Source organism: Lottia gigantea (genome assembly GCF_000327385.1).
Source record: "Lottia gigantea unplaced genomic scaffold LOTGIsca_1, whole genome shotgun sequence".
Classification (NCBI taxonomy): domain Eukaryota; kingdom Metazoa; phylum Mollusca; class Gastropoda; family Lottiidae; genus Lottia; species Lottia gigantea.
This window is the reverse complement of record NW_008706746.1, coordinates 4,142,243-4,160,749: the sequence shown is the minus strand read 5'-3', so window position 1 is coordinate 4,160,749 and position 18,507 is coordinate 4,142,243. Positions and strand designations below refer to the sequence as shown.

Genomic DNA, 18,507 nt, shown 5'->3' with positions numbered 1-18,507 from the left:
TCATCATGCGCTTGTCTCCCGTCCATTCTTATTCGACGACGTTGCATTTTGTTTTCCATTGCACATACAATGTATGGTAATACTAATAGCCACCTAAACTGTAGGTTTTATAATCCCTAAAATAAATTTAACTTCCGAAAATACGCCATTAAGTTGATTCGCCCAAACCGTCAATAAACTCTTCAGGAATGAATGGATATAAAGACTTATATTTTGAAACGGACGAAAAAACACTGTTTTTATACTTTGAATATTTAAAATCATAATAAGGATTTTCGTTATGTTTTTAAAGTTCTCTTTTTGCGCCCCTTGACGAAAAAGCTTTGAAAACATGATATTCGTGATATACACACATTTAAAAATGTCAACAAAACCATAGGCCTATTTAGATTCTTAAATGGTTATAAGGCAATAAAGACTACCGAGCGGATGTCCCCATAAACAGAAATCTTGTCTTTCACCTGCTTTCAAAAATATCACAACCTAATAACTACCTTCAGAAGCGTGTTTATGAGAAATATCTTCGCCTGAAATTGCCTTAATTTTTTGAAGTACAGCTGAATCGAATGTGTCCATTGTTGGTATTGATTTTTCTTCTGATTCTGACTTTTCTGCCCATTTAGGCTTATTTGACAAAGTTTCTGTTACAGTTACTTCTGTAAAAACAAAAGAAGGATTTAATTAATGACTTTTTTTTGCGAAAATACCAAAATACATTCAAAATAAGGGTTGAATGACCGATTAATACCAAGATGTTGTACCATCTGCAACAAACAAGAAGAAAGAAATCATTTGTCTAGAGCAAAAATACATTAAGTTATCAGAGTGAAAAAAATCATTCAAGTTTATTTCTCCTGCTTTTTTATGTTCTGATAAATTTGTCGTGTTAGATTGCACAACTTCATCAACTGAGTGCTTCAAATAGTTTACCTTTGGTTAATACATCATTGTTTTGAAGATACTTTTTGACTGTACTCGTGGATGTTTTGAAACTATTCTGGCACATTTCCTTGTCTTCTATCCATTCATACCAGCCCCGTTCTTCTCTTCTATGACACATTTTGAAACCTTTAACACAAATTGGTTATTGTTAAATAAACCTTTAACATGAGCATGAAAACGCCTATGTTTCATTATCAATCGATCGTCAAAGAGAATTTGTTTAAACCTAAGAAAGTTTTAGTACTAAGCAATAGGATTGGGACAATACAAGCCTGTCTGTTTCACCTTACAAATGACAATACATTTCCTGTTGAAAAGCTGCCTGTTACCTCAGTTCAGATTTATTTTACTTATTTCTATTAAAAAAAAAGAAATCATTTTCAATATGTTATAGGTACTAAGATGTTTCTTTATTACATGAATACATAGTATTTTTGGAAGGGAAGACAATGTATAAATTTAACATGCAATATCAATTTCTTTTTTCAACAAATTCTGCTGAATTCTTGCAAAAACTGGTAACATCATGCTATATAGCCAAATATATGTATTTCAAATTTCATATGAGTATATATAAATCATAAATCATATGAAACATAAGCTTATTAATGATACTATTGGCCCTAACTTGAAAAATATGTTGAAATTTTAAGTTACATTTTGTTATATAACCTGTATTTGTATGGTATTGTTAATTTTATAAAATTATTTTTAACTTTCTTGTTTTTTTAATTAATGAATATGCTTGAAAAAAAAATGTTTTGTAATTTTCATATACAGAAGTAGGCCTATGCAGGCTTAGATTATAGTTAATATATATTATTATTATTATATTAATTTTATAATCCCTTCTTTCAAATTTCGCCTATCATTTATCAAAAAGATTTCTTATAATTACATATTTGATAAAAGACCGTCAAGTGATTTTCACATAGCCTATTAAAATTATGGCATGGGACATTCGATTATCTCAGATACTAGGCTAGGCTGCGTTTATCCCTTTCCTTTATGCTTCTTTGAAGATAACCTTGGATATGAGGAAATTACGCTGGATTTTTTCAAATATAAAGTTACAACTGCATATTACTGTTTATTTGAACACAAAAGAGCAATTTCATATCCATAATTCATGTAAAATCGCCAAACTTTCCGCTCAAAACAAGATTGAAACAAGCAACTTATTTACGATCTGTGACGTCGTGACCTAATTATGCGCAACCATGACGATGGCCCATATTCCGATGCCTCTCATTGGTTGAACTTAAAATATCTCTACGCCTTTACCAAGAAAACCTTATCACTTCGAGAAAATGGTGGCTTTACACCGCAATCAAAGAGTACTTTGGTGCCGGGAACTTTCTAAAGCTATGAAATATTTTTGTGGGAACTTTTAACTGCGAGTTAACCAAGCATAGTTTTACATTTCTATGTGAATCACATGTCGCGCGGAAAATGGGTAATGGAAATGCTCGCCCTTTTCCTAGACTTTTTCCTTTCTTATTTCTACCCTAGCTTTCTCGCCCTTTTCAAGTTTTTGCAAATAATTCATCTACTAGTATTCCGTAAGCCATATTCTATGGCAGTCGCGTAGCATTATTATTCGGAAGAGCACGTAATATATCCGGAGGGGCAATGTGTTATAGTTTGTAGTTGAAGTAATGAAATTAGTCGGTCAGCATTTTTTCTCTGTGGGAAAGAATATGTTTGTCAACGCAAATATATTTTAAGACTATCAGCACTATTTTGAGGCTGATAAAACTTTTTAATTTAATCAGAAAATAGTCTTTATGGCTGCGGATCCGGAATAACTACAGTTTTTGTCTGGAAATTGTAACATAAACCAGGTAACTCCCAATCAGATCAAATTTATTTTTAACCAGGGGCAGTCTGGCTGGACTTTTTTTTTCAAAGAAAAGGTGCACATACCAATAAAAATTATAAAAATCATAAACGAAAACATTTTATAAGAAGTGTATCTATGTTTGTGTATTGTGATGGAAAACTAATATACGCTGTAATAAAAATAAACGTGAAATATGTACAGAAATATTTCCCCTGCATTTTCTAGAGTGTTCAGCAAGATTATCGATCCGTTTATATACGACCAAAACTATACAAAGATGATCAATTAAGAATTCAGTTCTATTTTAATATTTCTATATCCATTTACATATTAATGTATTGAGCACTATTTTAAAAAGTAAAAGCATAGTTTAGTAAACTTTTCACATTTCATATACAATGTTATGAATAATGACAATTAAGGTATTTCTTAGAATTGTAAGCGTTTAGTGAACCTTTAGATCTCATGCGTACTATATTGATTTATATTATATCATAGTCATACAGGTAATTTTCCACATTTTTTTAATTCAGAGTGACTTATAGGACGAATGTTTTATCATTGTTGTTTATAAACTTTGTAATTGTATCTATGTATAATAAATAAACCTACTTAACTACTTACATATCGGCCCATGGGTTTAATTTATAAAATTTAAACCGTAGTTGAAACGGTTTCTATTTGCACGATAATGCCCGATCTTAAGCTAAGTTTCCATAAACGCTTTAAGCCGTGGCGGCATGCCTTATGCCTTATCCGGCAAAAATGGAAAAACATGTAAATAGACGAGAGTGCTTCCATATGTCCGAATGAGAGATTTGTCACGCGGTTGCGAATGGCTGCGGCTGCGGAAAACTGAGTCGATCATGCGGTAACTTAGTACAAAATCGGTTTGGGTAATCCAGAATATGATCATCCTGAAGTATTGCTGAAACTCTTCCCCATCCTATTTAGTTCTTATACCTTATTGTGATATGCACCTTGTTGCAGCCTTTACATGAGCATGTCATGAACCGACCAGCGGCGTATTATTTGCCTATAAGCCTATGCTTTTTCAATTGTATGAATTTATAAGCAATTAGTAACAGGTTATGTTGCTCCCTTTCCAAAAAAAAAAAAAACAAAAAAACAAAAAAACTGCCATTTGGACTGATGCGTCCGCATATTCCGCTATAACGGCTTAGACTTACCGCGTAAATGGTATCTTAGCTTTACTACTACTACTGTAAGTTAAATCCTATCGAAACATATAAAATGAAATTTTAGTATCGTGCTAGTAGGCTACTAATGTTCTGATGCGAATACACTAAAACTAACTCACCATGTAAATGCAAAGTCACGAGTGAAGGTAACTTCCTGGGAATACCAATTTCCACATATATCGAAGGTGAAAATAGAGAATGAATGATCAGTAACATAAATATCAATATCTAGGAATAGATCGATTGTCATCAACAGTCTCCATTCACAAACTATCTGATATACTAAATGTAATGTTATGTATGCTGACAGGAAAAACCAGGAAGTGAGCGAGCATGCGTCTAACTGACTAAGCCATTACGTCCCTATAGCCTATTAGAGTAACTGAAGATCTTTATCTATAGCCTGGATTTGGATTTTCCAACGTGACTACGATTCATATCAGTTTGCCTTGACTTTTATGGAAGGGTTTTTGGGTCTAAATAAGATGATATGCTAGTATTTGTCTAATCCATTGTTGAAATGTTCAGAATGTCAAAATACTTATTATGATACCGTCAACTTTGTCATATTGCTTAAGTAAATTTTAATAAAACAACTGTGTTTTGTCATTTCCTCACTAATTAGCCTACACGTTTACATATCATTTTTGTATTATCATTTTAAATATATCATTTTCTACATATAATTTTGGTATTATCATTTTAAACATATCATTTTCGACATATCATTTTGGTATTATCATTTTCGACATATCATTTTCAACATTTCTCTCAGCAATATGCAAATGAGGTCAAAAGGCGTGGCTTCCAGAAAAAATGTTTTCACACAATGCAAAGTTTCCGTGGTAAATACCCTTAAGAAATTTAACCGATCCCACCGACGTGTAGGCTTTCGTACGAAAGACACTACTCAAGTAGCTCATTGGTCGCCGCTGACCAATTCTACGAATATTCCGTCCAAACTGAACGATTCCTGTTATATTTTTGTTGCCCAGCAGAAAATTATTTGCTTTGTTCAGCCTGACATTTTGATCACATTATTGACCATAGCGAGCGAATCTGTACTCCTTGGAGTAAAAGAGGGCACCTTAAGGGTAACAGATAAGACTCTTCAAAATGTTAATGCTTTTTTTTGTTTACACTATGTTCTTGACGGCCATGGTAATCACGGTTCAGGGCATCGTGGGGAATACGGGATGGACGTGAGACAACGTGGGGTGGACGGGATAGGCAAACGTGACAGACCGTATAATTGCCGTGGATGCTGGTCAGAATTTTAAACTGAAAAAAAATCACGATGGATTAACCTGTCCACCATCAAACTTTGAACGGAAGGCGAACGAATATGAGGAATAATATTTGGATTTTTTTAGGCTTGTGTACCTATATTCACCTATAGATGAATGTATTTTGTTATTATATTCATCGACAGCAATAGGTAATAGTTTAAGCCATTTTTGGCAATTCGTTTCTGTGAACTTTTTGATTAATTTGTTTTTTAGAGTTCTATTAAATCTCTCAATAACTACAGCTTCTAAAAGTAGGATTTGGAATATATTCTAATACATGAATCATTTGTTGATCACCATTATGTCTAAATTCCAAATCATTATGATCTCTGCATAGAATGTCAACGCCGCTTGGTCTATTCTGTTGATTCTTCCCTCGGGTTGAGATTATCGTTTGAATCTAATCGTAAATCTAAACGGGTTCCCGGACTAGTGTAGTTTTGTCTTAAAAGATGTTTTTCGCCCGAATATTTAGCCCAAGGAAATCCTGGAAGTTTAGTGTTCGCTGGGTAAGTTGTAATAGAGCTTACAGATTTACAGTCGTACGATTTGTACTGTATTGTGGCCACAGAAACTTTGATGATTATGCACAATTGTAAAATTTCTTCATATTTTCTGCAAGATCAATTATGAATCGTATATAAAATAGATTTATAAAGAATTTAGGATAATTTAGTAGCACTGCATTTTTGTGTGAATAGCCAAAGACTGTTAACCCTTTAAACACTGAACTGTTCGCGTTCAAAACTGTTTGTGTTCGAAGGGTTAGAAATTAGAGATATTTTAAAAAAAAAGGTGTATATAATTTTGTTTTTAAGTTTTTGATTTGTGTAAATTTTCCATTCCATTTTTTTAATTAAATGTTATTACTTTTAAAGTTGTTTTTCCTCCAGTAATGTAGGCCGACTATATCTTTGCTTTGATAGTTGGTAGAGGACAAGTTTACGTTCGCTTCCAGCGGATGCTGATATCGCAGTTTTGATTTGATAACAACTACTAACCTAAATATTTGTCATACCTAGGAATTGAGGCCAGTGTGCTCTCTAAAAATGTGCTGTTTTTCATGGTGGAAAGGGAGGGGGTTAATTTTACGCCAGATAGTGTAGACTAAATAAAAACAAGTTGTTACAATATATAATTATACAATACTGTTACATATACAGAGATTTTTTCCCCATATATGCATATACGAGTTTAACATACTAATCAAGGTACAATCCCACACCTCTTGGCCCTACAGTACCTCTATGATTTGTTGGTATATTTCCATTTTGAATCTTGCTTAGTCCCATACTCGAATCTCAAACGCCCCAATCGTAGTCCCTATCATAGCCCTATATTAATTAGAAAACAAGTATAGCGAATTATTATGTTGCTGGCCGGCAACCCCTAATGGAATTAGCATATCTAACCTAACATGAAACCTAACTAGTGAGAGATATGAGTAGGGGAGGCAGCAAGATTTGTTACATCTGAGCTATTTAACTATGAAGTATATCCGTAAAAACGAGATAGATTTAACTTCTCTGGTTGGTTGTCGTTGGTTTGGTTGTCGTTGGTTACCATTTCCATCCGTTACCTAAAAATAGAATGAAAAGGATCAGTACACTGTGTACCGAGCAGGTTAAATATAGGACCAAAAACACAAAGCCTAACATTGAAACGACCAGGAAAATGAATAGGGGAAAAATGAAAAGAAAAAACCAATTTCAGAAAATTTTAAAATGATGGGTTATGAGAAGTCGGCAATAAATCTTCGGATCATCTTTTCCTACCTTGAATATTAAATAAGATCTCGTGACATTTTCTGCATAATATCATTATCGTCCGTGTTCCTAACGAAAAATAAACTATCCCAACAATACAACCTAGCCGACACAAATTTGGTCTACTACACAAAATAGGCCTACTCGCTTTCACAGTATAACATACTGTGGTATGTCGCGAGTACCGCAGAATATATACAGTTAAAAAACGGTTATGTGTAAAATAGTCTTCAGAAATTCTAGAAGGCACAATTCTTGACAGATTTTGAGGAAACTTGGTGTAATCACCAAAGGATGAACCGTATTGAAAAGCAGAATAATCGAAAAATATTTAGTATGAATTATTGCGCGTAAACACTCTTAAAGGCACAATTCTTGATGGATTTGACGAAACTTGGTGTGAGTTTTTTCAATAACCCAAGAATGAACCCTATCGAAAATAAAATAATCGAAAGAATTTTATAAAGAGTTATTGCCCTTTGGAGCGCGTGCAATTATTTGCTTGTAAATACTCCTGATTTGAAGGCACAATTCTTGACTGACTTTGACGAAACTTTGTGAAATTGTTTAATATCATCAATGGATGATATTGGAAATAAAAAAATGTGAGTTATTGTCCTCGCTCTTGAAAACGCATTAAACTTTCAGCTCGTAAACACTTAAAGGCTCGATTCTTGCCTTATTTTGACAAACATTAGTAATATTGTTTAGTATCACCCCCTAAAGTTCAAAAGAAGTATATGACTGAAGGTTGAATATTTCATACGGGTGATTGTTACAGTACTGCTAAATATTTTTATTTATAATCAAAGCTGCCAGTGGGACTATATTACCTTTCATTAAATTTATTTTTAAGGATATACAATGCTAATTTATTGATTTATGGACAAATATGCATTCCCTATGCAATTCAAAAAATAAAGCCAAAACAATGAAATATATATTATTAAAAACCACTTTGTGAAGTAGACCCCATTTTATTATATATTTAGGGTGTATTGTGTATTGTTGTATTGTTGTTGTTTTTTTCGTGTCCGCTTGCATTGATTGTGCCACGGTAGTTTAATGTGAAGATTAAATTATTTATTTTCAAAAAAATCATATGTCAACAATAAAATAATCGAGCTCAAAAGTACGACGCTGAGCGAAATTGAAAGATTGCGTAGGAAATACACAGAGTTATCTTTACTTGAGATAGTTTATGTTTAGAAACACGGACGATAATGATATGCAGAAAATGTCACGTGGTCTAATTTAATTTCCGTAGGCTAATATTCAATGTACGAAAAGACGATCCGAAGATTATGATTCAGCTAACACGATCCAGTGGTGAAGTTCCAAAGAGTAGAATCCAACTGATACGATCCAGTGGTGAAGTTCCAAAAGTTACAATCCGCGTTCTGCGTTCTAGAAAGTCTACGGTCTAAATTATGTTATATAAGGACTAGAATTTAAAAAAGTAAATAAGATAGGAGATATTATTCGTAAAAATACTTTAATTTTACAAGATTAGTCATTTCTATCTAAGAAATGACCACGAGATTTTAAGAATTTAAATAATCTAATTTGGATCCTAATTTAACTAGATACAGCGCCATAATCTATAGCTGTGATATCATAATCACATTCCTGAACTGCATCTACCTTAACTGAAAAAAAAGAATACTATTTCAAATATATACCAAATCAATATTAACTGCCGACCAAAACATGTATATTATACTCTTACTTTCTTTTAATTTTATATATTTTTGATAGGTTTGTAAAATTTATATTACATTCCTGTCTCTGAAGTTTGTGAATATAATATATCTACAGATAGCTCCATACTTTGCTCTTCCATGTTGAATCTAAGCAGACTTAAACTTGAATACCAGGGTAGGAAATAATATGTTATAATATATGGTGTATGCATTAGTCATAAAATCTATATCCCATACCATGAATACCTAAGAATATGACTGCTTCGAATTTAAACTTAAACTAACATTAAAGCTGTGTTCTCTTTTTTGAAAGAGTATATATTAAAGCTTCCTGCGGAACACCCGCCACAACTATAAACATCATTTGATACAATCATACCAATTTATGCCTGACCACACAGATCAGAACGATCCTGACAGAAACCACCTTTTCTCATGGGATTCGGGGCTTGAAACTAGCATATATAGTGCCCAGAATAAAAATAAATTGACAAACTAGAGCTGTGAACAGCACTGAGCGTGGCCCGTGATAATTTGCTTGATAGCTGTAAGACTTTTTTGAACTTCAAACCCTCTCAAGCCCGGTGTTGACTCGACTACTTTGAGCCAAGCTAAATGAAATGTTTTGTGAAAGGGTAAATTCAATCTTGTATCAATATAACTTATCGTATGGTTATTTCAATAGCTTCATAGTAGCTATAATATACAGGTATGTGTGAAATGTGAACATTATGTGACGGAATTTCTTTACTGATATAAACATGATCTATAAGTGTCCCACCTTCAGTAGTGTAATGCTGAACAAGTTGTTGAAAACCAAATTTTTGAAAACAATTTAGTATAGACAAATGACCCTCCAAGATATTTTGGTTGAAATCCCCCATAATAACATAGTCTGAACCAGATTCTTGTAATTCAACTAATAATCTTTCTAACATTGGGAGAAATAAATCTAATCGATAAACGGGTGGTCTATAGATAACAATTACGTTAATATTTTTATCAAAATATTCAAAGTAATGTGTTCTATATTTAAAACTCCCAATTTTAAAATGTTGACATTTTTGTTTTTCTTATAATATACTCCTACTCCTCCGTGCCCCTTTTCTTTCAAAAACTTGAAATCTCTAGTGTCATCAGCTGCTGCTTCGAGGATGGTGGTGAAGACGGAAACCATTTAACTTTAGTTTTGCTGGAGTTGAATTATTTAGCCATGTTTCTGTTAAACAAATGATATCACCTTCTAGCATTTTCCTGTGTTTCTGTAAATCCTCTATATGGATAGATAAACCCTGAACATTGTGTAAAATTATATTAGTATCAGTTGATATGGTCTCGTTTTCGGGTTTTAAAAAAGTATCCATTGCTCCTAATGCCGATTCAATTTTTTCATCACAATATATGTTTTTTTCCGTAAAATCTTGTATTGTAAGACCCTGTAATGTTTTAACTCTGCTTAACGCAACAGGCTTAACCAGCTTGGAATATTTTATGAAGTGATATTACGCCTCTATCGAGACTTAGACCTTGTACTTTGTGAATAGTAACTGCATGGGCGAGACGTAATGGGAACTGGCGTCTAACATCGCCCTTATAGTTAACATGAGGGCTTTCGTATCTCTCAATACCAATACTACCACGTGGTACATTTGGCGGAAGTGGAACTGTCTTCATTTATTTAAGGCTTTAAATGAAAATATGTTTATTTGTTGTTAACAATTTATCTAAGACAGATATAAGATTGTAAAAAATATTTCATTTAAAGCATGTAATTCTCACCTAAGCATATTTAAATGGCTGTAGACAATGATTACCCTATGCAATTCATATTCCTTCAAACACGAGGGCGAGTCAATAAATAACCATAATTTATTTATGACCTATAATAATCTTAGCAGAAGATAAAATTGCTAAGGATTAGCGCAGTCGGAAGCCAGTTGAATTGGTGCCTGCTAGGCGATTAAGTGCTGTGGGTTAGAATCCCGCTCTGTATTCTGATTCCACGGTCAGTGTTTGCTAGAGACAGCCCGATGTTTGCTTTTATTCCCTCAGTCTAAATAACACCAATACGTCTCAATAAATACACCCTAACATCTATTGCTCTGTGACCTAGGCCAGTGCTTTCATTATTGTAAGTGAAAATTGAAAAAAAATTGAAAAAAGGTTTTTTTTTTAGTGTTAAAAGATTACATAATCAGATTAATCTGTTTATGACCCAAACTACTTCACACCTGCATGTCAAAAGTTCATATGGATAGCTTTCCTATCATATTATGTAACCTGTTATAACACCTGTCAATCATTTTAATCCACACAATCTACAGATTTTTATCACATGTTTTTATAAACATTTAACACTTTTATGCCTATTTTCACAATTTCAATTTTGTATTAAACCACCCATGTCACATATCGTTGAAAAGAGAAAATTGAGTAGATCCTGAATATACAAACCATATTGCTAGGAGTTAATTAAGTAAGTTAGAACTCTCAGTCGAAAAAAATCATAAACATAATTTAATGGATTATTATCATATCTCATTGAAAAGATAATCAAAAGGGAATTACAAAATTGAAAATAATAATTTTCTGTGTTTATTAGAAAAGGTCATACAGCCGTCCAAAGTTGTCAAAAATGTTAATTTTTGAATGGCTATTTAACCGGAAGTTAATATTTTTCAACCAATATGAGTACACCTGTGGATAGCTGAGGTCAAGAACATCCTTCAGTGAAATTTTCAAGGTCATCGAAGGTCAAGGTCACATGGTGTGGCCTTTAGATTTTTCAAAAAATTCAAACGAATATAAAAAAAATTTAAATTCGAAATTCAAAATTCTGTTCCAACAAACTGTAGACAAGGTTACAAGGTTTAATAGACACCAAAATCATAAAAATCGGATAAAAAATGGAGGACAAATTAATTTTTTGCTAAAATGGGTCAGTCCGAGACGACGGCTTATGCATCACTTCCGGTCTGGATTTTTTCTGCAAAGTGAATTCTAATTATGACTGACAGACAAAATATATGGTTTTTGCCAACATCTGAAATTTACACCGGAAGTGGGGGTGCCAGGCGTGATTTTAAAAACCGGAAGTTCTCACGAAAAACCGGAAGTGATACAAAAATTTTGATTGTATAAATTTATTTGTATAGACATTCTGTATATGTCCTGTGAATTTCAGATCAATCGGATAATTAGCGACTGAGTTAGAAATTTTGAGCTTTTTTGAAAATTTTGGATTCAAATTTTTTTGACAAAAATATTTAAAAATTGAATTTTTTTTAGCCTCACCAGATAGGCTTATAACAATGAACATAGTAAAGAAAATTTTAGGTAAATCGGTTCATAAATAAGCCCTACAGACTTGATGTAGTTATGTTTATAGAGGATTTTCAAATTCAAAATGTTACTGATGCGGTCAAACTACCCTGATTCGGTTTCTAATAAGGCCACTACTCATGCAGACGTTTATTTCCCGCTTCAATGTGTATACCCTTCGTATGGTATGTTAACCTTTCGAATTTAAAGGGACAGATGTTAAGCCATTATAAGCGGTTGATTTTAGTCTTAAATATATGTAAATAGTCTTCAGAAATACTAGAAATGTACGAAAATCACATAATTCCTTTAAAAATACTTCAAACTACGAATTTTACTCACTATTTCTATATATGTCTTTTATCACAGAGTATCTTAAATTGACGAGTCGTCATTTTAACAATATTAATAATTCTGGACTCACATGGATTTGAATCGACGGTGAGCTGTGAACAATATTACTGATTAGCTCAGTTAAAAAATCCTGTTTCTACGACTAAAATACTATGGGCCAATCCCTTTAAGTATTTACTGAGAAATATACTTCGTGATATAGCATATTGATATTTATCTATGATATAAGTATTCATCTATTTACTTTTGTAAACATACATACACATTTAATTATTTTAAGTTAAATCGACTTAAAGCCAGATTCTCAATCTATTACCAATAATGCGAACGGACGCTTTGTCCTCATGGTGATATTGCCGCAGTAGGCTTCCATAAAAAATACATGCCATAGGAAAAGATTTCCTGTAACGACGATCCTGAACCATACACAGTACCTTTATGCAATGACTTAAAAAAGTTAAAGCCAAATAGGAGGATACAAAACTCCATTTCTCGAATCACCAGCTGTAACACTAACATTGCAGAAACATAAAAATATAGCAATGAATGATTGATATGTTTTATTGGCAATTAATGTAATGGTATATATATTCTCTACGGAACTATTTTCTACAGTACTACAGTACTCAAACTCATTAGGAAAATGAAGATTCTGTTGCTGAATTGTTTGTTATGTCCGGCGCTTCTAGTCCAGGCTACTGGTAAGTAAAAAAAAACAAAGCACTATTTTCGCTTCATACTGTTTTCGATTCGTCACGATAAATATGGCAAGTCAAGCTGGAAATCTGTATGCTAATGTGGAAGTATGTGCTTTAATCATTTTGGATGAAACTTGATCAGCTTCAAGTTTATCTAAATTTTACAGAAAAAAGGAAGTATTCTAGCTGACAACGCTCGCTATCAGGAGGAAAATGGAACTCAATTTCTCTATATTCTGATGTTTCTTAAAAATAATCTTAACTTGATATGCATAATAATGTATGTGGGGACTGGGAAGATTTCTTTATTTCTAATTTTTCAATGAACGGCTTTGATTTGTCCAGATGACAGCTATGGCTGATAGATATTTACATTTAATTGCACTACAATTTTCAAGTCAAGTCTCAAATCATTTTTTTGTCAAACACATCAAACATAAAACAGTGAAAAATGGCCTGGTAAAGGATTTGGATGAAACCGGGTATAAGACCGAAACATCTGTCTCTATTCCAGCCTCTGATAGCTGATAGGTGTCAGAACAGAAAAAATAGGCCCTGTTAAATGGGACACGCATCTCCGCATGTGTGTGGGTTTTAAACTTATTTAGATACTTCGGATCTGCAAAACCCATTATATTTGGACATTATATTTGGAGAGATGAATATTTTTGTAGCTCAATCATACCATCATTTCTTCCCTACACTATTTATGTCAATTGTCCGGTTCTATCAAAGTTTTTTTGGCGAAACTGATCTAGCATCGGCCATTTAAAACTGCGTGCGAAAAAGCCAAAAGGTCACAAAGTCAAGTGCTCCTAACAAAACGGAATTTAGGGTGATGTCCAAAACAAATTTACAATCATCTTAAAGGTAATTCAATAGTATCTTTGAAAATCCCCATTTAACATGGTCTTTTTGTTCTGACACCATAGGCTGTAACAGAGGCAGATGTTTCGGACTAACCGGGTATGTATTGTATGTATGGGTATATTGGAGATTTGATTCTCGTGATTTATGAATTGTTCTGTTTTTACTCAAAAAGCGATAAAGTCACCAGTTTTGGGAATGTAAATCATTTGTTTATTGTCCTCATTATCCCTCGTTGTCCAATTCTACATCAAAAGTGTTTTGATAGAAAATAATGTACATAATTTTTATACGCCCATATTATAATGTGGTCGTTTATTGCCGTCGCCCCTGTCCGCCCGTTACTCTGTCGGTCTGGTCCGTCCGTTCGCCCACAATTGACTTGTGAACACAATAGAGACTGCAGTTTTTATCAGATTTTTTTTATTTATTAGATATCATTTACTTTATACCACTTAACTGACATGAGGACTGGTGTCTATAAAATGTCGAAATCAGAACTATTCTTATCAATGGTAGGCCTATTGGTATATAAAATGCAGTCACCGACAAACTTCACTCACAAGTATATCTTATATATAATATATATATAATTTTATATATCCATAACGCTCTACAACCTTTTTTTAATTGTATCATTTTAGATCAATTAAATTGTAACCTTGTTTTCGAAGACTTCAATCACACATCAGTCATTCAAAGTATTTATAGTGGAAGATTCTACCTAGTTGTTACTGGAATAACAAACAAAAAACGGCTTTATGTGTCCTTAACAGGATCTCTTTTCTATCTCTTTCCTGTTGGGACCATTATTCTTCTTATATTTTCATATTATGAAGAATATGGATTTTCATTTCATATATTCAAAATATATCATATTATTCAAATAGCTGCGAAACAATACTCTCTCACTAGAGTTTAAGCCTGCATGCCTGTGCCTATCTAAATTCCTTAATGCTTTTGACCATTGGAGCCCCAAAGTTAACTTTAACTACACAATATTGTTTTGAGAATATCATAACTTTGCATCTTAATCATTGTAGAATCCGATAAATCGATTGTAACTTAACAAGCATTATTCAACAAAATTATTCGCGGGGGAGGGACCCCAACTCATTCTAAAATTTTGAAGGGTTGAGATGCCGGACAAAGCAATGCATTTCTGTAGCTGGGTCTGGACCCAGTCAAACACAAGACATGGTACATGACATAGTATGTAACTAATTTATTACTGCAAGAAGTTCAACCCGTGTTCTAATTCTACATCTTTAACCGCTTTCCTATTCCCCTTTGGATAGAGAAGTTTGATATCTGCCATAGTTTGTGGAAGTTGTTTTTCTTTAGTTTCTGGTAACCATATCACTAGAAAAGCTGATACTAAACAGAAAATACTAAATATCGCTCCGGGTCCCCATGGAATATGCTGGATCTAAAATTAAATTTGTAATAATGAAGTGGATTTTGAATTTTGCAGAGCTGTGTAATCAGAATGTTGAAAATTAACATAAATTACCATTAGCCTGGAAAACGGTGCTATCATACCACCAGTTCTAGCTGCAACTGACGCCGAGCCAAGACCAACGTTCCTAAAGTAGAAAACAATTTTAATTTAATGATAACAATTTCAAGCATTAGTACAAATTGTGGGAGTATCAATATTGCTATAGCTGCAAATGAGATGATTAATTTTTTATTTATTTTTTTGGCATATTGTTGTCAGAGTACCTAGCAAAAACTGTAATACTAACATTATGTTTGGCACGGGATAGACATTCAAGACCGCGGAATTACCTTTTAAATACATTTCCAGACATCAGACTCCAGAAATAAGAAATGATGTAGCGGAAAAATCCTTAATTTCAGTAATCCGCCATTAAATGCTGATTTTTTGTTCAATTTGCCACATTTTTTAGAAATTCCATGCAGTCTGCTGTTTCAGAAAATCCTGATTCTAAAATGTTATCACTAACTTTTTGTACAAATTTAATGCAGACTACATTTTATCCGATTGTTCGCCTTTCGACTTTTTTTTCTACCAGGCCACATTTCAAGTAATAATTACTTTTGACCACGAGCTTCCACAACCCCTGTCTTTCTACTTCAGCATCTCCTTAAATTAGATTGTCTTTTGTGATCCTGATTTTTTTATTTCATAATTATATAAAATAATATGCATCATCAAATTTGAGAAAAAATTTGTAAAAAATACCATTAATAAGTTAAAAATATTACGTAACATGTCAGTCAGCAGTTCATAGAGGGTTAATGTGAAATTCTTGTTGAGGACTCTGGTGTAAGTTCTAATTAACGTAGCAGACAAATTCGAACAGAATCAAAATTTGCAAATTCACAGCTTTAAAACAATATATTTCTTTTTTTTCAAAACTGTAGTTTTCGACTGATGAACTATTGACATTTAAGAAATAAATTTTAAGCAGTTATGCCCCTTGAACTTTTTAAATTGGTCATCAAGTCACTAATTTTTCGTGGGTGCGTTCCTATACAAGCCAGTTCTGAACTATACGTACGCATCGGATAAATAACGTCGATTTAACATGGCAGTCTATAGAATGCGATGGAAAAAGCACTGGCGGAGCCAAAGGGGGGTAGAGGGACGTTAACCTGTCTCCGCCACTGGGAAAGGGGATAAAACATAAACGGTTAACTTCATTGACAGTGATCAATTTAAAATTTTGTCGAAAGCAAGTTTTCTCAGTTCACGGTCTATTTCACGAGTCTTCTAGACAGCTGATACCACTTTTCATAATAAAATACTTAATCACTTATGATTGATATACTTCCTCATGTGAAAAGTTGATTTGCTGCTACCAAAGTTTCGCCAACATTTTGTTTTGGATTTCCGGTTTCATTTTCTGGTTCGGATCTATGTACTTGTTCCAGTTTCCTTACCTTACATTGGTCGGGAAGAGTTCTGGTGTGTAGAAGAAACAGACTGAAAATGCCCCTTCCGCCCCGATTTTTTCCAAAAAGATTAAATTCTGTTATCAACACAGAAGACATATGACCCGCTGTAACAGAAACAAAGAAAGAGATGACAACAATAAGCTGTATGTCATTAGATTATTCCTAGGACTGTTAAATGCAATTTCAATTACAAAACTATAATATGTCAATTGCTGGTCGGAAAATATTGTCTTTCATTGACCTTTTTGTATTTATACTAACAAGTGGTTGTGTTGATAATCGTTGCTAGCAACAGAAAAATACCACCAAATAAATAAAACGTAACTCCTGTTTTCTTTCTACCAAATCTGAAACATCGAATACATTTTCTGGTTTTGTTACTTCATCCGGACCACAGTTAGTCGACATAACACCAAACACACTCATATGTAGCTTTTAACGACCATATACGTTTTGGTTGGGGCTGGGGGATTGATGTCTACCATTCTTGAAAGGCAATATTACTCCGTTGAGAGCGTTATGGTAATAAGGTCACATGGTAATTTGGTCACAGTTCGGCAGCTTGTAGTTGATATTCAGCTAGGTTCATTAAATGGTGGAGGACGGTCACTGTCGAAACGTCAGTGGGTTCGTGACCTTGACCTTGACCTTCGATGACCTTCGACGTCATATCATTGTGTTTGTCTCTTCGTCCCCATGAGGGTTCTTTCACACATTTCTGCGTCCACTTTGTGAGTCACGTGGGCATTATGCCATGTGGTTCCGATAGAGGACTAATTGCTCTGTCAAACGATAGAAGGAAATTGATCCCAATTTTTGAAATTGTCCAAGGGGTAGGAGTCCCACAGACGCTGAATACCAAATACTGTTCGGGGCCCCCACAAAGTCAATCCAGCTCTGGGCCGAGCACAAACAAAACACTAACCTAGGCAGCGTTCTGTGCCAAGTATTATGAAATTTCTAAAATATGTATCTGGAAAACAGGACCGACCAGTAATTAGTACTATCACTACACTAGTGCTATCATTAACACTAGTTACTAGTGCTACCATTAACACTAGTTACTAGTGCTATCATTACACCCATTTTGCCTTGCGAACGTATGACTGTGACAAGATCACCGTGTGCCATTTTTATTGCTCTTGTTATCATTGAGGTGCTATAAATGAAATATGATTAAATAAAAAAACATAAAGATCACCGTGTGACCGTATTACTATGACTAAATTACCGTGTGACCGTATTACTATGACTAAATTACCGTGTTACCAAATCACCGTGTGACCGTATTACTATGACTAAATTACCGTGTTACCAAATCACCGTGTGACCGTATTACTATGACTAAATTACCGTGTTACCAAATTACCGTGTGACCGTATTACTATGACTAAATTACCGTGTTACCAAATCACCGTGTGACCGTATTACTATGACTAAATTACCGTGTTACCAAATCACCGTGTGACCGTATTACTATGACTAAATTACCGTGTTACCAAATCACCGTGTGACCGTATTACTGTGACTAAATTACCGTGTTACCAAATCACCGTGTGACCGTATTACTATGACTTAATTACCGTGTTACCAAATC

General features: G+C 33.7%; 2 protein-coding genes across 2 annotated transcripts; both read right to left on the bottom strand.

Moving 5' to 3' along the window:
• Nucleotides 1-483: 483 nt before the first annotated feature.
• On the bottom strand, nt 484-1,060 carry LOTGIDRAFT_152167 (hypothetical protein; the record flags this gene model as incomplete). Its single annotated transcript, XM_009045625.1, has 2 exons — nt 484-656; nt 931-1,060. The coding sequence occupies 2 exons, from the start codon at nt 1,058-1,060 to the stop codon at nt 484-486; spliced, it is 303 nt and encodes a 100-aa protein (XP_009043873.1).
• Nucleotides 1,061-15,213: 14,153 nt separating this feature from the next.
• LOTGIDRAFT_152166 (hypothetical protein) lies at nt 15,214-17,336 on the bottom strand (the record flags this gene model as incomplete). Its single annotated transcript, XM_009045624.1, has 4 exons — nt 15,214-15,414; nt 15,499-15,571; nt 16,896-16,984; nt 17,214-17,336. The coding sequence occupies 4 exons, from the start codon at nt 17,334-17,336 to the stop codon at nt 15,214-15,216; spliced, it is 486 nt and encodes a 161-aa protein (XP_009043872.1).
• Between the last annotated feature and the right edge of the window lie 1,171 nt (nt 17,337-18,507).